The sequence below is a fragment of the Copadichromis virginalis genome, linkage group LG10 (assembly GCF_057382275.1).
Source record: "Copadichromis virginalis isolate Kocher_CV1m ecotype Utaka linkage group LG10, C_Virginalis_male_GT1.1, whole genome shotgun sequence".
Taxonomy (NCBI): domain Eukaryota; kingdom Metazoa; phylum Chordata; class Actinopteri; order Cichliformes; family Cichlidae; genus Copadichromis; species Copadichromis virginalis.
This window is the reverse complement of record NC_140627.1, coordinates 10,870,280-10,895,604: the sequence shown is the minus strand read 5'-3', so window position 1 is coordinate 10,895,604 and position 25,325 is coordinate 10,870,280. Positions and strand designations below refer to the sequence as shown.

Here is a 25,325-nt window from a genome sequence, read left to right as displayed (position 1 = left end):
TATAATGATGTAGCTCATGTCCATTAAGATAAAAGAAAAGAGCTGGTCGTTATCATAGCTTAACTCATATTTTTCTTTAAAAAGTATATCTTGTTCAACTGCAGTTAATCTGTAAAAGTGTCCAGGAAGTCCTTCTGTTTGTCCTATTTGGGTTCATACACATATTGCACATATCAAATGAACTTGCTGGTCACTTATTTACTTTGAATAGCAGGGCTGGAGGGTTTAAAAATAAACAATTTGCAAACTTTTAACTACACATGTCTCCATGCAGCTTTCTGGGAAGCTTACTGGGTCATCTATTTATTCGACTCAGATCAACTTCGCTACACTGAAGACAGCAGTTAAAAACATGCAGTTCAAACTTCTGTCTTAGTCCAACACTATTATAACCAAAGAAAAATGTGCAACTTAAAATAAACATGTAAAGATTTATGTTATTTTCCAATAACAGTGTTATTAATCATTAATAAAACTTTTATATAACATTTATTGTACTGTGCCTGGGATTGCATAAACTTTGGCACTATCTATCATCTAGAAATGAGTGACAGTGTAAACCATTGGGTAATCTTTTACTTTGAGTGAGTAATAGTAAGCAATATTTTGCTGGAACTCTAGATTCTATTGGGGAGACAACATCCATAGCATTTCATCTTGGCTCATCAGGAATACTATTTCCCATTTGTAGCGTGAGGGTCTTCTCCTCTGTGTCTTTTTCTTGTATGTCTATCTGTCCCTCACACTGTTGAGAAAGTCTTTTTCCATTGGTAAAGGTCAATCGCTTATTTACCGATACACCGTTAAGGTGCAGTTTTCTCCGATATAGTCTTTTGCAGTGAAGCAGCTCTCTGTAGGCTCTGTGGAAATCCCTGTTAAAGGCTGGATAAAGTATTGGATTAAGGGTAGAGTTAAAATAACCCAACCACAGGACTACGGAGTGAAGTGTATTAGGCGGGTTTGTCTTTTCCTTCATTCCAATCCAGGTGAAGTAGGTGAAGTAAGGGAACCAACAGATGACAAAAGCCCCAAGTACTGCAGCCAGGGTCACTGTAGCTTTGTGCTCTCGGGCTATTACTGCAGTTGCTGTACGTGCAAATGCTGGCAGGGTAGCACGAATTCGCCTAGCCTGAAAAGATTGGTTAAGAGAAGGACAGAGAGCCAGGGGACAAAGATAATGAGATCTTGGGACTTAACCAAGTCACTGATTTGATAGTCAAGGATTTACAATTACAAGACAATATGAATTTAAATAAATCCCATTTAAATGTCCACTGAAAAAACAAAAAAATATCTTTATTCATATATGTATTTCTATAGCAGTTGGCCAGACATCTTCAAAAAGAAATGTAAGCCTTGAAGTAATGACCTTTGACAAAATCATAATAAACACTGACCTGTTCTCGTGCCATCCTGAATATGCAAAGATACATTCCACACATAACCATCAGAGGCAGGTAAAATGAGCCAAAGGCATAAAGAAGAACATAGTTGTTATTCCATCCAAACTGACAGTAGTAGCCCTCTTTTTCATCATCCCCCATGCCCCAGGCTAAGTTTTGAACCCTGTAGTCCGCTGTGTTCCACCCCAAGTGGATAGGCAGAACGGACACAGCTAGTGACATAGCCCAGATGGTGATGATAGCCAATGTCACCCTTAGAGGTGTAACTCTCCGGGAGTGGCTAAGGGGTGCTGAAATAGCAAGGTATCGGTCCACACTGATTGCTAGGAGGGTCAGGATGGAGGCCGTGCACAGCATGACGTCTAATGAAATGTAGGTGTTGCACAGGGCTTCTCCAAACGGCCATTCCCCGCTGCGCAGCTCCACAGTGGCGGACAAGGGAAGCACCAGTAGGCCAAGGAGGAGATCTGTCACTGCCAGCGAAACCACGAAGCAGTTAGCAATTCTCCATAGTCGACGGCTCATTCCTACAGCCAAACACACTAGCACGTTACCACCAATGGTTAGAATGATGAAAAACACCAGGATGAGCCAGCGCAGTGCTGTGGCGATCATGATGCACTCCTTCTCTGGCACTGGAACAGTGCTACTGCCAGTACCTCAGTAGTAAATATTGAAAATGCCTCATCTGCTTATCTCCAAAGTTTCTCAGCTGTTGTCAGGTCCCTCAGACTGTCTTTTCCATGGTATCTATGTGCATAGAAGCAGTCTGGTTTAAAGGTTTATCTCTGTATGGAAAGCCCTTCATAGTCTTCTCTTGTTTCACATTGCCACAGCCTCTGAAGTAAACATGACACTGATGAAAAACAAAAACAATGGGGTTACTTAAAAAGCTATAAAAAGGAAACATGTTTATCCCTCTGTCATTTAATGAAAAAGTCCAAGTCCAACGCTGTTAAAGGTCAATATACCACAGATGGTCACTGAGAAAATGACAAATAAGCAAACTATGCACAGGGCTGCATACAAATCCTGACATTAGGTGTGTATATGTAGATATAAAATAGTGTCACTTCAATTTGTTTTTTAAGTAATAAGGTTTCCATAAAAATATAAATAATTCAATATAAGACAGTGGACTACAATACTGACAGGCGATCATATGCTACACACTGAATGCAGCATGAGCTCTGGACCTTTTCTGCATGTCTTTCTCTGCGTGCTCTTCCTACTTTCTTGTCTCATCTTCATTCCTCCACTATCCAATAAAAAATAAATCTTCATAAAAGATTTGGTTTTTGATTTTTTATGCTACTAATGCAGTTCTAAGACCAAATGTTCTCAGTTGAAATCAGAAATGAGAAAATTGATCTCTACTCTGACTTTGGATTTGACCTCCCAGGGAATCTGTAACACTGCTAAGTAAAGTTACATATTTTTCAACACATATTAAAGCATTCCACAATAACATTTTCCATTTTCTTTCACAAAATCATGTTGAATTTACCGTGACTCATAGAACTTAGACCAGAGAAATGTATACAACCCTTGCATTGTGCCTTATATTGTTAAATAAACAAATACATCCAGTTGAGGAGTCCTCTATAGACAGAAATGCACCCAAGTAATGACACCCACACTGACATTTCCCCATGTTACACTATCCATAACTGCCAGATCTGCTGTAAAATATACAACAAATAGAAATAAAAAAACTGTCCCTAGATGCAAATTTTTACTAGCTACACTATATTATGCACAACCATCAGCGTAATGCATAACAAGATATTAAAACAGTCATAAAAGACAATAGTATAAGTCTAATGGTATAAGAAGACATAAACATTAAAGCTCTTTAAGCATGGGAGGACTTTTAAAAGACAAAAAAATCCCGACTTACATCAAATTTTACAGTATGAAAATATAAAAACCCTAAATGAACAGACTCGCGCTGTTTTTCTTTGGCGTGTTTGACAGCTGCCCTGCCTTGAGCCAGTGCTGATGGATGCAACTCATAGTTTAATAATAAGCAACATAAACCAATTTCCTGTAAGAGTTAATTTAATTTGATCACATCTGTATAATGTATGTTGTCATGCTTCATGTGTTGTCCATGCATCATTTTTTAAATTCATTCAAAATAGAAATTAGACACATGAAAATAGCTACAATCATAGACTGTTTCATCGCTAGTGTTTTTGTTTTTTTGTTTTTTGGCCTTAGACAAACATCAGAGACACATGCAATATTTAGTGAGCATGGTTTAAACAGAACGTAAGATACCAGAGCCTCAACTTTATGACATGTTTACCAAGACAAACTGTTCATTCATGTTTAGATTACAGTTGTGGTAATTTTGTTTTGTGGCACCGATCCAGATCCTCTTCAGGGGTTTCACAACAGAATGTAATTCATGCTGCGACAGCAAACATGCAAAAATAATAAGAACAGATATCGCGTTATGGTGTTTATATTGGGGTGGAGGAAATTATGGCTGTGTTCCAACAATAATAGAATGATAAGTAATGATAACAGAATAATTATTGTTCTTTTGACAACCATGTTCAAAGATCCTATTTTTGGAAGAGAGGATATGTGATTAATTTAGTCACGAGGTTTTGTCTCAGGAACATGCTAGGTACACAGACTAATCAGGTGTAAATGTAGGTAGAGCTAATTAAGTTTTTCAATTATTTTTTTAAATTATATTTTCAGGAAGAAAGTTATTATTTCTAGATACAGCCATAGCCTATTATAGCCTATAGTGAATGGCATCTCTAAAACATTGTAGATCAAAATTTTGACAGTCGGCATTTTTCAGAAAGGTTCCTTAGGTACACACTTCTAAATGAAACCAAATCGCTCAAATCAAATTAAATTAGCCAAATAGAATTTTTCACAGTAAACATCAAAGTTTGGTGTAAAATAAATCACAGTTTTTAAAAATTAATTAATTAGATTCAAATTTAACAATTTTTAAACATTTTTTAATCATTATAACGTATGTATAGTTGACTGTTTTTTGTCATTTCACTTTAATTTTCTGCAAATTATCTAAAAAGCATAATCCCTATTGAATAAAATAGATTCATGTAATTTAATTAATTAATTAAAGAAAGTCAGATCCATATTTCTGGCTTCACAGGCAACAGTTGTGAACAATACTCTTCAAAATGCTTTTTTAAAAAAAAATCCCTACACATACTGTTCTGCTAACAGTGTTCCTTCTAAAAAAAAAGCACACAAAATGTCAACACCCCTCACCTAAATGTTCCTCCATATGATGATGTGCATAATGGATATTCCGTGATTTGATTTTCTTTTAAATTTACCAGTGTAAATGTGATAAGTCTCAGCATTTGCAGACTTTGGAGATCTCATAATGATGGAGCAAAATTCTAAATTAAATTTTTTTCTTCCACAAATACTGTTCAAGCATAACATAACATAAGAAGAGTGTACAGGAAATGAGTGTCTCCTTTCCTTTTACAGTAAATACCTGAAAGTTAGGTAAGGTGCAGTTTATCAAAAATGACAGTTTTCTTAAGATGTAAGGTGGTTTATTCTTCGCACAATTACAAACAAATTAGGCAGTACTTAAAAATATTTATGCAGTACTTAAAATTACTTACGGTATAATTTGTATCTCCTTTCCTCCAAAATTTGGGCGCTATTATTTAATCACGAATCAAATTGACTTACAATGTAATTATTTCTTCTTTCCTGTAAAGTATGTGAAGTTAAGAACTACCTATAATAATATAATAATATAATTGTATCATAATCAACTCATAACTAGGCCATTATTTCAAATCATGACATTACCATTTGTCTTCTCATGCTTCAAGTTAATGAATTTAAAGCAGCCTTTGTTTCACCTGTACTTGGCCATTCAGAGGATCGAAGCTTTTAATGTTTTTGATCATCTCGATGGATTTCCCTCGGGGATAAAAACGTGTTGTTTCCATGGGGACTATGTTTGTTCAGTACAGACAGAGGTTTAGTAATCTGGCTACCGTCATTTACAGCCATAATAACCAGGCTTTACTGAGTATAGGCCATAAAAAGTCAGGGAGGATTTAATAGGAAAGAAATTCAAATAAAAATCACTGATGTTTGTCTCCATTTTTTTGCACTTTTGTTGACTTACAAACGCACAGAGAGAACCGGTGAAATGCAACATTTTATCTGCAAACAAATAAAATAAAAATAAATAAATAAAAATTTCAAACAATTTTTTATTTGTCAAACTTTCACTTAGCAAGAGGTTAATAAAAGGAAGAAAAGCCTAAAGATTAAAAAAATAAGCTTGCCAAGTAATACTTACAATAGTTCCCTGCAATGTGAATAGTTGGATATAATCTGTGGTCACCATGTTTCAGTAGGACACGTGCGTGTGTTTATAACAAACGGATGTGCGGATTGATGTCAGGCTAACACTCTGTGCATGACTACAAACTACATGCCACAAGTAATGCTGCCTCTTTTAGCTCATCATACTACATTGCTTACTAACAGTTACCACATGAAAATTCTTTCTTCAATTCTGCACTCCAGACTATCTCATGAAAATAATGAAATGGTAATATGTTTCTGTTCAGCAGCAATCGTGCACACAGTGGTCAGAGAACCTGAATTGATCATGGAACTAACGAAGGTACCAAAAATCAACAATGAGAGGGAGTAAGATCTTGGCTGGAATGGCAGAAGAATGTAGCGAGTAGGGGGAGGGACCATTATAGTTCAATAATTTAACAACTGAAAAAAGAAACCACGAAGAGCAGTCTGGTAAATCATTTGGGAATTTGTCAAAGTGAAATCCTAGAAGAGGTTATATAATTTTTGCCCAGTGGCACTGGGTTCTTGCCTTGTCTTCTGAAACTCTGCTTTTTGCTTTTTTACTACTTGTTTACAACTTGTTTAGAGTAAACTGATTTCATTAGGGACACGGCTCATGTCTTTTCAGAGACACAGACTTAATTTCATGTGGCTCATTCGGAACAACTCCTACATGTTTACTGCAATATCAGCAAGGCCTACTGTCATTTACCCAAATCTGAATCTGAAGTATGAAGTCAGCAAAATCAGAAAATAGAACCCATTAACTTGATAATCCACATTTAAAACTCACATGTGACATGCAAAAGCATGCCTGGCCACAGCTTATCTCTGTGTTGCCCTATACATATACTGCCAGCTGCCTACATGCCAGCTAATATCCTCTGAATAGGAATAAAAATCAAATAAATCAAATCCCTACATCCGTTTGGTATAAACACACACACACGTGTCCTACAGAAACATCAAGTTTATCTTTTTGCGAGAGCCTTCATCTCAGCACTGTCTCATTTCAGATAAGATCACAACAACAACCACAAAAGAGAAATGTTTATTGCCTCACCTCACGTGGTTTGTCGTAAACACCTGTCAGATCCAACACTTCTTCCTTGAACATAGATGTACTGATTCCTCAGACCTGGCTGTGTAAACGTATCCCTCTCTCTCTCTTGCTCTCGCTCTCTCTCTCGCGCGCTCTGTCTCTCCCTACTGCCTGCTCTGTTTTAGTAGATGTTATCAGCACATGCACTTCTTGCAGTTCTGTGACATCGTTTCATTTGCTCCCTTTAAAGTTTATTTCAGCCCACATCTTCAGAAGAGTTGAATGCTTATCCCACAACTTCAGCCTGTATCATTCTTTCTTATACAAGACAGAGTTAGTAGGTAATATAATTAGTGGGGAAAAGTGAGCCGCTATTTATTTAATTATAAACAATATGTCTTTAATTATATAACTGTATTTGTTATCATTTACAATGTTGCAGTGCAGACCACTAGTAGTCATTATATGACACTCAGTCGATCATATAGCAGTAAGTGCATCACCTGCTTAGAAAGTCTATTCTTTTCTCAGCATTTAGAAAGGATCCTTTGAGCAGCATATAATTTAAACAAAAAACCTGCAGCACAGGAAATAAGCATATTGTTTTTTTAGTGACCTACACAGCTCAGGGATGATTATCAAGATCCGCACCCTGCACACGTGTGATGCTTTTCATAGAATCAGTATTATACATTCATGTTGGTAAACTGATATGGCAACTTGCTGATGTTTAGCACATGATTCTTGCTATCTGTCACATTTTGACTTGTTTGCATGGTAATATTGATTTATTAATGCAGAGCAAAATTTAAAGTGCAGTTTGCTAACAGGATTTTTTTTAATTCTAGGGAATTAAACATGCAATTAAACAAGCTGACTGCACTCCACGAGTGCAGTCAGCTTCTTCAGCCAGTAGGTGTGAACCATGTTGGGGCCTGGTGCCAACTCTTCATACTGGAGACCCTTTCTTGGATGTCTGCCACTGTGATGGTTACTGGACCCTGTTCAGGGAGGTTGCTGTGGCCTCCCCTATGCTCTTCCAGTATTGCTCCGTCTCCAGCCTTGGTGGTGCTGTTTTCATATTGTTCCCCTGCCACTGAGAGTACACCATGGCTGGTTCTGTGGAGAACAGCTGGTTTATTCTCCTGCCTTCAATCTCTCTAGTGTACCTCTTTAAGTGGCTGGCCAAGGCTGCCTCAGGTATGGACAGCTTGCTGTACTTCTTAGGCACCTTCTTTGTCGCACCTTTCTGCAGCTCCAATAGTTGGCTAACCTCTCTCCGTGCTACCTTGATCTTAGCCTCTAGTCTCCTTCTCCATGGTTCAACTTATAGCCCAGCATCTCACTGATCACTGCCGCCGTATTGTAGATCAGCTTGTTAGAGTTGGTAATGATGACTGTAGGTATCGTCCGCAGTGCTGCATTAACATCATCTAGCAGACCTTCTGAGGGTACTTCACATAGTCTTGATAACCAGCTACGGGTGATCCAAGTTTTAAGCTTGGCCATGATCCTATCTTTCAGTTCCTCTCGCACTCAATGATCCTGCTTCTATCGCACTTGGGGCTTGGTACCCAGTCTCAGGCGCGGGTGATGATATCTCTCCCCTGACCTGGCATCCTGGCTCCCCCTTGCCATAGCATTTGTGTTGTACCTCGTCAATAGCTGTGAGAGCAGTCCCTTCTTTCGAATGTTGGAACACTGAGCTGCTAGTTGTTTCGCCGTCATTGTGGATGTTGGGTGTCGAAGATTCCATAGGTCTCTCATCCTATTCATGTAGCCCCTTCCGCCAGGGTTACATGCGTAGTAGCATTCCAACAACGCCCTAATTTCATCTCTTGCCCACCGATGCCTTCTTGTTCCAGTAGCCCACTTCTCATTAGGGTGCTCTGGTTCCTCAACACCTGACGCGGACCTTGTTGATCCGGGCGATGGCGCCGGCATGCCTTCATATTTATCTGTCTCGCTCATTTCTGCGGTAGGCTTGCTTAGCATGGGGGGTCTAGCCCTGGGAACCTTACTGGATACAGACCCTCTGCTCCAAAGGCATGTAGTCTTACAACTACGCTATCCAGCTATATCTATCTATCTATCTATCTATCTATCTATCTATCTATCTATCTATCTATCTATCTATCTATACACACACATATATATGTATATAAAACAAAAAGTTCAATTTCACTCTCAGTCATTGTCACTTAACAGGCATTTTATTTATGGTCTGTGTCTTATATATTCAATAACAATGTCTCTTCTCAGCAGCAAGTCCCGACTTAAAAAAAAATTCTCAGACTGTTTGTTGGTATTTTAGCTTCAAACCTTCTAGTGTGACATGCACTGTCTCTCTTGAATCCCTAAACTAATATTCAGGCTCTATAATGACTAGTGATCCATTATAAAACTGTACCTCCATTGCAATAAGACTCTAAAAATAAATGGTCATTTAACAAAATAAGTTAATGGTTTCTTTCAAACGAGGTTCCTGAGTTGACAGTACGTGCTCAAATCACCATACTTGCCCACGAAGGAAAACAAGTTAACAATTAAAGCAAGTCTGAATAATCCTTCAGGCTCAAGGGATTAAACAATAACACATGTAACTTAAGAGTTATGATACCTAACTGTACTGCAAACTCTAGATGATATAGGAGGCTTCATTTTTTCAAAGATGTCTGTCCTGGGATCCCTGTCACATGTATAGTAGTGCCCATATTTGGATGTGTACACATGCGAGATTATCTCGCATGTGTACATATCCAAAATAAAATCAGAAATCCTGCTAAAAATGTAAATATAATTCAGTTCAGTTCACTCTAAGATAGAGATATATATACTAAAAAAACAAAAAAAATTTTCCTTTGCAGTAAAATCTGGGTACATACAGTGGCTTGCAAAAGTATTCGGCCCCCTTGAACTTTTCCACATTTTGTCACATTACAGCCACAAACACAAATCAATTTTACTGGAATTCCACGTGAAATATCAATACAAAGTGGTTTACATGTGAGAAGTGGAACGAAAATCATACATGATTCCAAACAGTTTTTACAAATAAATAACTGCAAAATGGGGTGTGCGTAATTATTCAGTCCCCTGAGTCAATACTTTGTAGAACCACCTTTTGCTGCAATTACAGCTGCCAGTCCTTTAGGGTGTGTCTCTACCAGTGTTGGGACTAACGCGTTATTAAGTAACGCGTTACAGTAACTACGTTATTATTGTGGCAACGAGCACGGTATAACTAGTTATTATGCCAAAACCGGGAACGCGTTACTCGTTACTGGGATTTAGATAGGCTCGTTATTCGTTACTTCGTGTGGTGGCTATCGTGGAGCTTCCACAGATTCAATAACATTAGCAAGTGGTGGAAGCCAGCACGTGGATGAAGGAAAAGGGAGGCAAGAGGGGAGACCCGAAGCGGCCGCTGGTCCGAGTGTCAGGTGAACTGAACTTCAGGTAAGAAGTTATAACCTGCAGTCCATCTGGGTCAGATATGAACCAAGTTTAGTTGGAGTTTATTTTCGTTATGCTGACTTTTTCGTACTGCGTGCTAGCTAGCATGGTCATGATATCGGTGTGGTTATCTGGTGAGAGGGAAACATGAAGATGAAACCAGGAGATGTCCTTACTGAATCATCAGAGCTGAACAGGTGATGGAGAAACAGGTTTACCTTTTAGTTAACATGAATGAGTTGAAGGGAAGTTATGAACTGTTTCTGAGAGACAAATAACCCCAGGATCCTTTTCTATGTAGCTGACAGCTGGTAACTGTGCAGGGGCGGGTCTAGCAAAGTGTTGCCCGGGTCCATGTAGGGCATTAAAAGGGGGGCACAAGGAAATACTTTCTTATTCTCATTTAAAATGTCTCACTTTTTTAAAAAAAATTATCTGAGTCTTGCAACAAACAATTGATAGATTGATACATATATACCATCAGAACAGTGTACATCACTGTCACAACAGTGTTTATTTTCATTCAAAGGCTTTATGGTTTTTCCTATAATGGTGGTCAAAATGCCCGGGACGATTTTTTTGTCCCAGTCCAGCTCTGTATGCAGCTCATCTGCAGTCTGGTGTTACCTACATCTTCCTATTCAGAAGGCAGAATTTCTGAGTTCTGAGTACAATCGAAAGCACCACGACTGCAGTTTTTGTGTTGGATGTAAAAAGCAGGCTAGGATAGAATCAGGCGTGGGATTTCTCTCGTGGAAATGTGCACATTATTTTTTCCTTTCTATTGGTAGGTGGCACAGTGCACTTGTGGCAAGTAAGCAAGCTAGAAGACTGGCACTCTGGCTGGGTATCCAGTTACGGAAGCAACACATTAACAAGAGCATTCTGAGTAAAACCAAAGTTACTTTCCCTAGTAACTAGTTACTCTGAAAGTAACGAGTAACTTGAAGTAACTGAGTTACTTTTGATAGAAGTAACTAGTAATGTAACTAAGTTACTAATTTAAAGTAACTTACCCAACACTGGTCTCTACCAGCTTTGTACATCTAGAGACTGAAATCTTTGCCCATTCTTCTTTGCAAAACAGCTCCAGCACAGTCAGATTAGATGGACAGTGTTTGTGAACAGCAGTTTTCAGATCTTGCCACAGATTCTTGATTGGATTTAGATCTGGACTTTGACTGGGCCAGTCTAACACATGGATATGTTTTGTTTTAAACTATTCCATTGTTGCCCTGGCTTTATGTTTAGGGTCGTTGTCCTGCTGGAAGGTGAACCTCCGCCCCAGTCTCAAGTCTTTTGCAGACTCCAAGAGGTTTTCTTCCAAGATTGCCCTGTATTTGGCTCCATCCATCTTCCCATCAACTCTGACCAGCTTCCCTGTCCCTGCTGAAGAGAAGCACCCTCAGAGCATGATGCTGCCACCACCATATTTGACAGTGGGGATGGTGTGTTCAGAGTGATGTGCAGTGTTAGTTTTCCGCCACACATAGCATTTTGCATTTTGGCCAAAAAGTTCCATTTTGGTCTCATCTGACCAGAGGACCTTCTTCCACATGTTTGCTGTGTCCCCCACATGGCTTGTGGCAAACTGCAAACGGGACTTCTTATGGTTTTCTGTTAACAGTGGCTTTCTTCTTGCCACTCTTCCATAAAGGCCGACTTTGTGCAGTGCACGACTAATAGTTGTCCTATGGACAGATTCCCCCACCTGAGCTGTAGATCTCTGCAGCTCGTCCAGAGTCACCATGGGCCTCTTGGCTGCATTTCTGATCAGCGCTCTCCTTGTCCGGCCTGTGAGGTGGACGACCTTGTCTTGGTAGGTTTACAGTTGTGCCATACTCCTTCCATTTCTGAATGATCGCTTGAACAGTGCTCCGTGGGATGTTCAAGGCCTGGGAAATCTTTTTGTAGCCTAAGCCTGCTTTAAATTTCTCATTAACTTTACCCCTGACCTGTCTGGTGTGTTCTTTGGACTTCATGGTGTTGTTGCTCCCAATATTCTCTTAGACAACCTCTGAGCCGTCACAGAGCAGCTGTATTTGTACTGACATTAGATTACACACACAGGTGCACTCTATTTAGTCATTAGCACTCACCAGGCAATAGGGCTGAACGATATATCGCATTTGCGATAATATCGCGACATGATCAAGTGCAATTTTCTAACCGCAAAGGCTGCGATTATACTCTGGACATGTCCAAATTCATGGGCTGCATCCTCCTGAGGCCGCATTTGTAGACCGATTACGTCACAGCGACGCGCCGAAGGCTGTCCAAATTACTACCATATCCCAGAATTCATAGCGCGGCCCAGCCAAACTCCAGTTTCCAGCAATGGCGGCCGCTACTAAGTTTTAAAATTACTCATACTAATCTTTCTGGGTCACAAAATAAACTTTTAACATATTTTCAGGCGAGAAAGTAGTTGTGTAAACATCAAATATCTGCTCGGTTTATCAAGATATCCCATATTTGCAAAAGTGCTTCGACGTTTTCAGAGGCGTCTGCTACCCACCAGCTCGACAGCTAGCCGGGAGCTCGAGGGTTACTGATGCGGCCGAGAACGGCACAACTCCCGGCACATCATTTTCAGATCACCGCGGAGTTTCGCTGCTCGGGTTAAACGTAATATATAAGTCACTTAGACAACCTAAAAATGTTATTGTTGGGCTTTTTTCAGTGTTTTGTTTGTTCGTGAGTAAATCGGTTTGGCTGAGATTAAAGTTATTAGATTAGATAAAATAAAACTTTATTAATTTTAAATTTTAAAGGCGTGTTTGTGTGTGTGTTTATACAATTGCTATTATATTTGCACTTTATGTGTAATGTTACTGACTGCAGAGATCAGTAAGATGTGTGTATTTTTTATTTATTAGTTTTATTTATTTAATATTATTTTTTAATTTAATGACTGTCTAGTAGTTCACAGATGTCGAAAAACTGAGTGTGGTAAAGCCACTGATTTTTTTTATGTATATTTCTGCAATCTGCACATTGTACTGACTTTCATTTTAATGTTTACACCAGGGTTCCTTGTCAGCACTTTATGCTCAGATGTTTGTAAGCTAAAAATAAACTATTGTGTATGTTCAAATATACTGTTGTGATTGAAGAAGTTAAATAAAAATGTCAGTCATCAATTCATGCATCACCTCATGTCATCATAACAGAGGTCTGTCTTCCAGGAAAGAACAGTTTAAAATTAATGTAATATAGTATTGGCCATACTATATGATGTATTGCTTGTCTTTGTTTAATAATACAGAAGACAAAGACCTTAAAAAATAATCGCATATCGCATCGCAATCGCAATATTGGGGCAAAAAATCGCAATTAGATTATTTTCCATAATCGTTCAGCCCTACCAGGCAATGTCTATGGGCAACTGACTGCACTCAGACCAAAGGGGGCTGAATAATTACGCACACCCCACTTTGCAGTTATTTATTTGTACAAAATGTTCGGAATCATGTATGATTTTTGTTCCACTTCTCAAGTGTACACCAATTTATTCATGTTTGTGGCTGTAATGTGACAAAATGTGGAAAAGTTCAAGGGGGCGAATACTTTTGCAAGCCACTGTTTCTTCAAATCCTCTAGTCAGTTTAGTAACTCTTTTCTCCCACCTGCTGGGCATGAGTGGGTACTGTAGAAGGGGCTTCAACTCCTGCACTATCAGAAATGGATAGAGACAGAAAGCAATTCCCTAATACAATTGTGCATAATGTCCAGAACTGTACTTTATGGATCTATGTAAACATGTAGTTATTCTGTTATAATTATTATGTTTGTCCTATTCTATAGATATAGATTTGCTTTACTGTATACAGTATGTTCTTAGTTGATGATATTTAGTTTGCTGTCATAGAGAACAGTGAATTTTCACATTTGGAAACACAGCGAAGAACCTTTTAAAATATGATCTTAATTGCTACTCAGATGTTTTAAAGTTTTACATAAATCAATAAATTATATTATGGATATATCGATATATGCAGCTAACTCTGTTTCAGCTTCTACCTGTTGTAACTATATTCTGAAGGAATATAAAATGTACATAAAAAACATGTAATTGTTTGAAACAAATGCGATAGAATAAACTAGGAGCAGTGTAAATCATTAATAATCTGACTTATTAAGTAGCTGTTGCACTCAGCTTTGCTGAGTCTTTTATTGCAGCGGTTTACGGTGCATTAGCATTTAATGGTGATGTTGCATTCAACATAAATGTATGCATGAACTCAGTTTGCATATGGTTTTCTTTGCCTTCCACAATAAAATTTGCATAGCGCTGTGCTTTATAATGTGTTCATGTAAAAATGTTTGCATTTTTGGAGGGAAATCTGCCAAGCTGCTATTATTGCTTATATGCATATTTTCTTGACTGAACGCAGGAATGATAAAGGGCTTTGAGCTATGTTTTAGTCATTCATCATTATTCAAACAGGTGTGCTGACAAAATGTAAGCCTGGAGTGCTGTGCCTGACTAACAAGCTTTCTGTCACTCTCTCCGAGGTGTTGAGTATGTCCTGCTTGGTGTTGATGCGTCCCCAAACCTTAGCTTTCATTTATGACAGCTGTTCTATAAAGTTGAAAAAAAAAAAACCCTAACTCTAATTTCTTTAATAAGCAGGTCTTCTACACACACAGAGATTCACTAGGTAAGTTCTCTTCAGTTGTGGCTTCTTCTTAATTTGCTGATATGTAAGATAAGCATTTGAACTAAATATGGATTTAACAAACGAGCAACCAGGTAATTATCTTTGAAATTTGAAAAACGAAAGTACAAAACTTCCAGTATCCACACTGCATGCGAAAGAGTATGTCAGATGACTCAGGTGTTTATGTTTGGGATAGTCTGTCAACCTGTCTCGGATGTACTAGGCCTCTGCCCATATGAAGCTACGCTTCAGCTCCCCCCAACCCTAAACTGAATAAGTGGAAGAAAATGTATGAATGAGTAGATGTCATGCATAGAGGGAGCACAGAGGTGCTGGAGGCATTGTTACTTCAAAAGAGAAATTGTGGTTTGAACATCTCATAGTCAAGTTATATGTATGTTATATGTAATTCCATAGGTGTGAATGTGAGCATGAATGATCCTGTGACAGACTGGTGACCTGAAGTGAACCCTGCCTTTGTAATTCTGTAGTTATTAGGCAATTAAAAAACAGATGTCATCATCTGATGTCCAAAAAATGCACAAAAAGTCTAAATTCAATTCAATTCCATTTTATTTATATAGCACCAGACCACAACAAAAGTCACCTCAAGGTGATTCACATTGAAAGGTAAATACCCTACAACAATAAAAAGACATCCCAACAATCAAACGATCCCTTTTGAATGAGTACTTGGCAACAGTGGGAAGGAAAAACTCCCTTTTAACAGGAAGAACCCTCTATCAGAAATAGGCTCAGGCAGGGGCAGCTATCTTCTGCAACCAGTTGGGGATGAGGGGAGGAAGACAAGGCAAACGACATACTGTGAAAGAGAGCCAGAGATGAATAATTACTAATGATTAAATGTAAAGTCATCAGTGAGTGAAAAAGGTAGAAATACTTAAAGCATTATGGGAAGCCCCCAGTTCCAACCTTGTTGCAACATAACTAAGGGAGGATTCAGGATCACCTGATCCGACCCTAACTATAAGCTTTAGCAAAAAGGAAAGTATTATGCCCAGCCTTAGAAGTACAGAGGGGGTCTGTCTCTCAAATCCACTCTGGAAGCTGGTTCCACATAATGGGAAAGTGTGTGAATTAATTTAGTTAATATTTTACTAAATACGTAAAAGCTTTTAGATGCTGCTTCCGCTCTCAAGGTTCTTTTTTTTTTTAAGATTCAGATTATATATTTTCTATTGTTCTATCACAGACTAAGGAATGGTGTAAAACATACAATCCAAAAACCATCAGTCTGACCTAAGTAAACTCAAGTAAAATTAATGACAAAGATATTCAAACTGCAAACTAAATTACCTTTAAAAAAAAGTTTAATGTGTTTTTTAATATTTAATATGCATTAAAAAAATTCTTGTGTTACATGTTTATGTATTCTATGTGTGGATACGTGTGGTAGTCTCCTTGTCAGTCAAATAGATTAGGCTCTTGGGGAAATGAGGGACATGTAATGTCTTGGTTACTGTTAGTCATTTTCTTAAAGAGACATCACTTCTATTAAATAAAGCAAGCATTGCTTCTAAGCTCTCAAGGTTATCTCTGGTGATTATAATTCACACTACAAATACCGCCTTAATGTGGTGTGATGTGGAGAGATCACAGGTTTCACACATCCCTATTCATTGTTTTTTATTAATTTGACCTCACGCAACATTTAACATGATGGTGTAAAGTCATGAAAAAGAAAAGTCAGACTAAAGTGGGAATTGTCATGTTTGTTAAACAAGACTATCAAACCACATTACATCATATTCAAGACCATAAAATAAACCCCAGTCAATTGACTTGTCTCTTATGGAAATTTAACCATTACGCTCTCCTTTCTCTTCCATGTCATTTTTTCCATTTCTGCTCGGATTACTGCTGCTCTAAAACTCCTCTGGAGGACACTCGACCCTGAGAGGAGCAGTGAGCTTAAACCCCAATGTGCCCTTTTCTGCCCTATTCCACTCCTCATTGTCCCCAAGGAACACTGGCAGTGAGTCTCCATGTCAGAATGAGTCATTAGCTTACTCTGTGAATGAAACCGGCAGCAATGTTTCCATATATAGAGGAGAAACACAAGAGCCAGGGATATTTATCTTTGGTAAAACAGCAAATAGGCCACATTCTGATCAAACAATCTGATTTAAACAAATAAATAAGCAAATAAATGAAGACATATGAACTGAAATCAGCTTTACACTCTTATGGCTGATTGGAAACCTGGTGTAGTGATTTTTATTTTTGCTACATTTTGCATATTGTCCACACTTTGCATTTTGTCCACATATAATGAGGTCAAACTTACATTTTCTGAATGTAATTATATTACTGAACAACCCTAATGCTGTTTTAATGCATTTTAAGTGCATTAAGACGGCACTTAAAATTCAGCATGCAGTTTCTTGCGTACAGCCCTACTAATACAGATATTTACTAAATATTTACACTTAACACTTTCAAGTATAACAGCGAGGGCAGGAGTACCTCACTGTGTAAAACATCCTCATGATGACACTGTCAGAGTGAATATGCAAAAAAGAAGAAGCTGACATTCTTTTTAACATTAATTGTCAGTAGAGATATAGAAAGAGATTGAAAACTATGGCTAAGATGACTCAAAGTCTTCAAATTTAGGCCAGCTCAGTTTGACTAGATTTTGGAAAATACATTCATTATAGCATCCTGCAGGTGTAGAAATCCACCGCTCACTGTGCTGGAAAGAAAAACAACAGAGCAATTTGCACAGAATTTCAGTCTAAAAAATATCTGTCAGGGCACAGCAGCCTGCCCTGGGAGAAAAGCACTGCAGTGGAAATGATTGTCCTCTCTGAAACTGTCTCTCTTGGGACAGAATCCCCGCCTCCTAAAAAAACAAAAACAAAACACAACATGTTAAAACACAAAATATTAAAATCTTCACTTTTATTTCAAAAATTGCATGAATGGTAACTTTTTTTCTTATGTTCCTAAATTTCCTAAAAAGAAGGACCCTGCCTTCAAGCTATTTAGGAAAATAGCTTAATCTGTTACTCATGCTAATGTGTGCAAGTACTGTTTGTGCAGTAGTGTGCTCTTAAAAAATTAGCATATGTTATACTGGATTAAAAGCATTCATGAATCATTGGTGTCACATAACACTCACAGCGCTGTAAAAATACAAGAAAATGTAAATCAGCACCAGCTTACCTCGGTGTGCTTATTTGTGGTACGCTTGCTTCCACTCTCAAGATCATACAGTAAATATTTTGGAGAAATCCATACAAATCGGGTGACAGATAAACATAGTCACAGATAAAGTCATACTTTTGTCAAAGAGTAATAAGGGAAAAACATAGTATGGCTTATGAATGCCATACTAATATATATATATATATATGTATATCTATATATCTACATATATATATCTATATATCTACATATATATATCTATATATCTATATATATATCTATATATCTATATATAGAGATATATATATATATATATATATATCTATATATAGAGATATATATATATATATATATATATCTATATATAGAGATATATATATATATATATATATCTATATATAGAGATATATATATATATATAGATATATATATATATACATACATATGTATATATATATATATATATATATATATATACATACATATGTATATATATATGTATATATATATATATTGAGCCATAGGATTGTGCAAGCAGTATCCTGTTGAAAGTCATCGGAGTTAAATGATTCCGAGTTTCACTTTCTTTCTTGGAAGTGTCCTTTTATCACAAGATGTGTGTGTAGCACATATTAGCATGAGAACTTGAGCTATGTTGTGTGTTTTGTGGATCTGACTGTCTGAAAATCAGCATATCAAGGCAAGTTGAGGCAAGTTACAAAAAGAAAGGAAACAAACATTAAAAACTAAAATTACTCTGACACAGCATCCTACACATCACTATGTTAGCTTGGGAATATTACCATGTTGCATTAACATTTATCTCAAGGCACTGGGTATTGCAGTTGATATTTCATTATTTATTTATTATTATTTTTTAAATAAAATCATTGATTATGAGAAAACTGGGGCTAAAGAAGGAATATCAGCATTTTCTCTGAAGTGGGGCAGCAAATTTTGGGGGGAGGCCACCCCCCACCCCCCCTGGTGGCACCCCTGCTAACTAATCTGGCTTTCACTATGCCTCATAATCAATGAGTTTTTCATAATTAATGAGGCTTTCTGCCTTTTTTCCACACAAAAAGGCACCAAAACAGGTAGCTCCGTATGTTTGAGCTGCCAGATTTAAACAAAAAAATATATCTCAGAAATCCTTCATACAACACATGGATTTATAGGAAGAGATTTACTCCTCTTTGGGTCGAACCAGGAATCTTTTACCTTACTTGATTGTGTAGACCGTTAAGCAATGCATCTCATACAGTGATCATTGCCTGGGTACAGTGAAAATAATTACTTTGGCCCCATTTGACACAAGGTGGAAACCTATATTGTTACCAGTTCCCTTTAATCCTATATTAACTTTTTGGACTACAGTATTATTCATCTACACAATCCAGTCCCTGTTCTTGTCAGATATAAGTATATTCTATTGCCATAGCTCTTGGGAGGGTAGGGCTTAATATATGATCAACATTATTTACCAGTTGTAAAATCACTTAATCTGCTGTTCAATGCACAGGTATAGTCTACAGTATACAGTGTAACTTATCTGAGCCTGTGAGCTGGCTGCTACCCTTAGCTTTTTTTTTTCTTTAATGCTAGGGCTGATGGAAGTCACTGGACCTAATCCAGATGGACCATTGAACCAAAATAATGAAGTGGCTGAGGGATGCATGGACCTGCAGACCAGCTGCAGTGTTGTAATACTTCACCTGGAAGGTAGTAATCTGATTTGGAGGTAATATCATCTATTATATGATGCAGACTGAAGGTGGCGGACTTTTTTTTAGTATTGTAGCAACTATAGAATAGAATAGAATAGAATAGAATTCAACTTTATTGTCATTGCACATGCACAGGTACAGGGCAACGAAATGCCGTTTGCATCCATCCAGAAGTGCTTTAGTGATATAGATATATTACAATATATATTAGCAATAATATAGATATGTGAGTATATTACAGAAATGGGTCTATTATGGTATGTTATAATGTACACGGTATGAAGTATGTTGTGAATATTCTATAACTATAAGTATGTACAGGCTGTAGTGAGTACAAGCTATGTACAGGATATGAACAGGATATAAATATGAAAACTATACAGAATATGAAATGAAATAAATAACTTTACAGAATCTGGGATATACAGCTATACAGAAATGGGAACTATGCAAGTTGTAAACAGTTGTAGGATTAAAGATTATCGAATGTACAGAATGATTATTTACACAGAGCTATACAGTAGTGCAGTTAAGATAAGTGAGGGTGTAGATAGTTTCTACAGAGGCTATATAAAGTGCTAGTGGTTGTGAGTGGTGGTTCAGTCCATGTTATTATTGTGTTTGAGGGTACAGTTGTCCATTGTGGGTGTGTGTATGTTCAGTCCATGAGTTAACGTGGGTCAGATGTCAGGAGGCAGAGTTCAGGAGTCTGACAGCTGTGGGGAAGAAGCTGTTCCGGTACCTGGTGGTCTTAGTCCGGAGGCTCCTGTGGCGCCTCCCAGAGGGCAGGAGGGTGAAGAGTCCATGTGATGGGTGACTGGGGTCTTTGATGATTTTCCCAGCCCTTTTCAGACACCGCTTCCTGTAGATGTCTTTTATGGCAGGAAGTGGTGCTCCGGCGATGCGCTGGGCAGTTTTCACGACCCTCTGCAACGCCTTCCGGTCCGAGGCAGAGCAGTTCCCGTACCAGACTGTTATACAGTTGGTCAGGATGCTCTCGATGGTGCAGCGATAGAAGTTCACCAGGATGTCTGAGGACAGGTGGTTCTTCCTCAGAGTCCTCAAGAAGAAGAGGCGCTGGTGAGCCTTCTTGACCAGCTTGGAGCAGTTGGTCGTCCAGGTGAGATCCTCGGAGATGTGGACTCCCAGGAACTTGAAGCTGCTCACACGCTCCACAGCCGTCCCCTTAATGTGGATGGGTGGATGTGGGTCAGCATTCCTCCTGTAGTCCACGATGAGCTCCTTGGTCTTCTCGGTGTTAAGCAGCAGGTTGTTTCTGTCGCACCACTCAGCCAGACGATCCACCTCCTCCCTGTAGGCGGCCTCATCGTTGTCACTGATGAGGCCAATCACCGTGGTGTCATCTGCAAACTTAATGATGGTGTTGGAACCATCAGCAGGTCTGCAGTCGTGGGTGAAGAGGGAGTAGAGGAAAGGGCTCATCACACAGCCTTGTGGTACACCGGTGTTCATTGTGATGGTAGATGAGCAGCGGTTATCCAGCCGGACATGTTGGGGGCGGTTGGTCAGGAAGTCCAGTAACCATTTGCAGATGAGGGAACTGATACCCAGGTCTGTCAGTTTCCTGATGAGTTGTGAGGGGTGGATTGTATTGAATGCTGAACTGAAGTCTATAAACAGCATTCTGGCGTAGGTGTTGTTGTTGTCCAGGTGTGAGAGGACAGAGTGCATTGCGATGGAGACTGCATCCTCTGTGCTCCTGTTCCGGCGGTATGCGAATTGGTGGGGGTCCAGGGTGGGGGGGGAGACAGGATTTGAAGTGTGCTAGGACCAGTCGCTCTAAGCACTTAGTGATGATGGGGGTGAGTGCTACTGGGCGGTAATCATTGAGGCAAGATGGGTTGGAGTTTTTGGGTATCGGGACGATGGAGGTGGATTTGAAGCAGGCCGGTACCACAGCGTGGGCCAAGGACAGATTGAATATGTCTGTGAGCACTCCTGCAAGCTCCCCAGAACACGCTCTGAGAACACGCCCGGGGATGCCATCAGGGCCTGCAGCCTTGTGGACATTGATCCTGCTCAGCACCGCTCCTACATCGGTGGGGGAGAGAGTCATAGGTTGGTGGTCTGGCGTCATGTCTGCTTTGGTTGTGGTTGTGGGGTTCCCTCGCTCAAAACGAGCATAAAAGTTGTTGAGCTCGTTGAGGAAGGAGACATCAGAGGATGCGGGGGAGGGTTTGGTGGTCCTGTAGTCTGTGATGGTCTGGAGTCCTTGCCACATGCGTCGGGGGTTGGAGTTGGAGAAGTGTTCTTCTACCTTCTTTTTGTAATGGTGTTTGGCTTTTTTGATGCCCTTCTTTAGATTAGCCCTGGCTGTACTGTAGGCGTGTGCATCTCCTGACCTAAAGGCAGTGTTGCGGGCCTTCAGGAGGAGACGAACATCCCGGTTCATCCAAGGCTTCTGGTTGGGGTACATGGTGATCCGTTTCTGGGTGGTGACACTGTCTGTGGTTTTGGAGATGTAATCCAGTACAGATGAGGCGTACTGGTCCAGGTCTGTGTGGGTGAACATATTCCAGTCTGTGTTTTTAAATCTGTCCTGGAGCACTGCGTCTGTCCCCTCTGGCCACACTTTAATTGTCCTCACAGCAGGTTTCACACGTTGGATGAGTGGTGAATACCGAGGTGTGAGGAACAGGGAGAGATGGTCCGATTGTCCAATGTGGGGGAGGGGTGTGGCTTTGTAGGCTCCAGCCAGGTTGGAATACACATGGTCTAAAGTCTTGTCTCCTCTGGTGTGGCAGGAGACATGTTGGTGGAATCTGGGGAGGACTGTCTTTAAGTTGGTGTGGTTGAAGTCGCCAGCAACAATAAAAGCAGCCTCGGGGTGTTTATTCTGGTGTTTGTTAATGGCTGCAGAAAGTTCTTTCATGGCCAACCTAGCATTAGCGTCGGGGGGTATATACACGGCAGTGAGTATGATCGAAGTGAATTCTCTGGGGAGATAATAAGGTCTGCATTTGACCATTAAAAACTCCGCATTAGGTGAGCAGTGACTCTCAGTAGTAGTGGAGTTCATGCACCAAGCATTGTTAATATAAATGCACAAACCTCCACCTCTGGTCTTGCCGGAGTCATCTGCTAGCCTGTCGGCTCGGTGTGTGTGGCGTCCTGCTAACTCGATAGCATTGTCCGGGCAGCTGTTGTTCAGCCATGTTTCGGTGAAAAACATGACATTTGAGTCCATAATCCGTCTGTTGTTAGTGATGGAGAGCCGTATCTCATCCATTTTGTTTGCCAGAGAACGGACATTGGCGAGAAAAATACTGGGTAAAGGCAGCCGGTGTGGTGTTAGCTTTAGCTTAGCCCGTAGCCCTCCGCGCCTACCTCGCCTTTGTTTACGATCTCGGCGCCGTCTGCGTGCACTTCCGCCCAGCCGGGGAGAGTGGGCAGCCTCCAGTGTTCTGGAGATCTCTGGGATGAGTCGGAGATCGGCGATAAAACTGTTGGAGTTGTGAGTCCAGATGTCCAGAAGCTCTTGTCTGCTGTAGGTCAGCAACGCACAGCAATTCTGGACGAATAATCCGGTTAAAAGTAGATAAAAAACCGCTAAATAGCAGATTCTGGAGAGACACTGAGCCTCGCGTTGTTCACGCGCCGCCATCTTGGAGCTAAAAGGTCAATTAGCACTTTATATGTAAACCCGGTTTCTATTATTTGATTATGTGCAGCAAAATGATTTTTATATGCATATGTATACATATGCATGTATACATATACAAAAAATATGTATACATATGCATATACTGCAACGAATGTAAGCTGTGTGTTATTATATATTTCTGTGGTTTACAAGCTACGTTTTGTAGCTCTGACTATCCTCTTACAAATGTGGGAATATTGTTGAAAATCAGCGTATCAAGGCGAGTTACAAAAAAATCCACAAAAAACTTCTATTAAAATTCAAAAGAAGGAAGCATATATTAAAAACTGAAATGACGCTGACAAAGTATAATATGATTGGGGAATCTGGTGAAAATGGCTCACAGAAATGTTTGGAAACTAAACTCCTGACTGTGGGAAAGCAAATGAAGATAAATGCTGTTTTAAATGCATAAAAGCACGGGGGTTTAGATAAACAATCTCCACTTAAATAGAAAATGGCTTCTTAAAGAATTACTTAAAGACTTTATTTGTGCAGTTCCTCAGATATGTATGCTTTAAGTACAGCAGACATTTTAGCATTGATGATTTTTTTCCCCCAAATATCTGCCTCCAGCTCTACCCACTTCAAAAGCAGCAACAGTCATATTTTTTGCAGTGATTGTCTATGAGACACGTTAAATTGTTTTTCTTTGCCTCTTTGTGAGTTACACTAGTTGATTTACAAGCACAGTAAAGGTTGGAAATGACACTGTAGAACTACTTGTCGAACCGCTTTAAAATGTAGCACTTGAATTTGCACATAGATGACACTGGTTTAATTCACAGTGAAAGATAATCTCTGATGTGGATATCAATAAAAATGTAATATGTGGTCTGCCCTGTTTAAATTTATTTTATGGACCCATTCCTCTTGTCTTCTAGGGCGTGGACTGTGGCTGCAATATTATTCAGCAGTACCACTTTTCAAAATTAGCAGGCCCCAGATAAGTACACAAACTCAGCAGAATGCTCCTGCACAATTTCTATTAGCCAAAGTTTATAAACTTCTTTTGTGTATAGTAAATTTAAGTGCAAATCTCTCTTTGAAATGAATCAAATCACGTATTACATTTGACTTAAGTTTAACTTAATTTTGCTGAACTGGCTCATGGAGAAATACAAACATTCAGAAATACAAACTCTCCAAAGTGTCTCATTACATTAAAGCACTGACATAGTACAGACTCACACAGGAGCTTTCTTCATAACTGACATGAATTCTGAAAAGTTCTCCTCCTGCACAGCTTGTACCTACAATCCAACCTGACAGTCAGCAGCTATGTGAGGATTTCAGCATATTACGCTATCAACATGCAGGGGAAAAAAGGCTAAAGAAAAGGCTCCAAAAAAAATCAGTTCAGTCACTTACCGACCACGTTCTCATACCAGATGACAATGTAATCAAGATGTTTAGAGCTAAAGTGCGTTTTTAGGAAAGCCTACCACTAGCTCCAATAATGTTAGCTTATAACCAGCCGTTGTTGTTGTTTAGCTGGCTTATTGTCAGATGTCCCGAGATGAGAGAGGGCCACATGTCTAATTGCTGTGTTAAAGCCCTGAAGATGAAACTTGAGCTGAGGAGGTAGAACTGAGGGAAGCAAGACAGCAGTGGTGGAGGAGCCAGACATAATGAGAAATAAATGATGAAGGATACATGCGCAAATATATAGTTTGAAAGAGCTATTTGTAAAAGTAACTTCTTAGGCTGGTCTCTGGCCACATAAAATGTGATTACATGGAACAGTGATCTTGACCAGTGTATGTATATATTTTTCATATAGCATCAAATCGCAACAACAGTTGCCTTAGGGTGTTTTGGACAATCATATATTTTATTTATATATTTAGTATTTTATAC

The 25,325-nt window shown here is 39.2% G+C and overlaps 1 protein-coding gene across 1 annotated transcript; it reads right to left on the bottom strand.

Moving 5' to 3' along the window:
* Nucleotides 1-613: 613 nt before the first annotated feature.
* On the bottom strand, nucleotides 614-2,018 carry hrh2b (histamine receptor H2b). Its single transcript, XM_085471363.1, has 2 exons — nucleotides 1,398-2,018; nucleotides 614-1,129 (listed from the first exon to the last, which is right to left on the bottom strand). Exons 1-2 carry the CDS (start codon nucleotides 2,016-2,018, stop codon nucleotides 653-655), a joined length of 1,098 nt encoding a protein of 365 aa, XP_085327489.1. The 3' UTR covers nucleotides 614-652.
* Nucleotides 2,019-25,325: the final 23,307 nt, after the last annotated feature.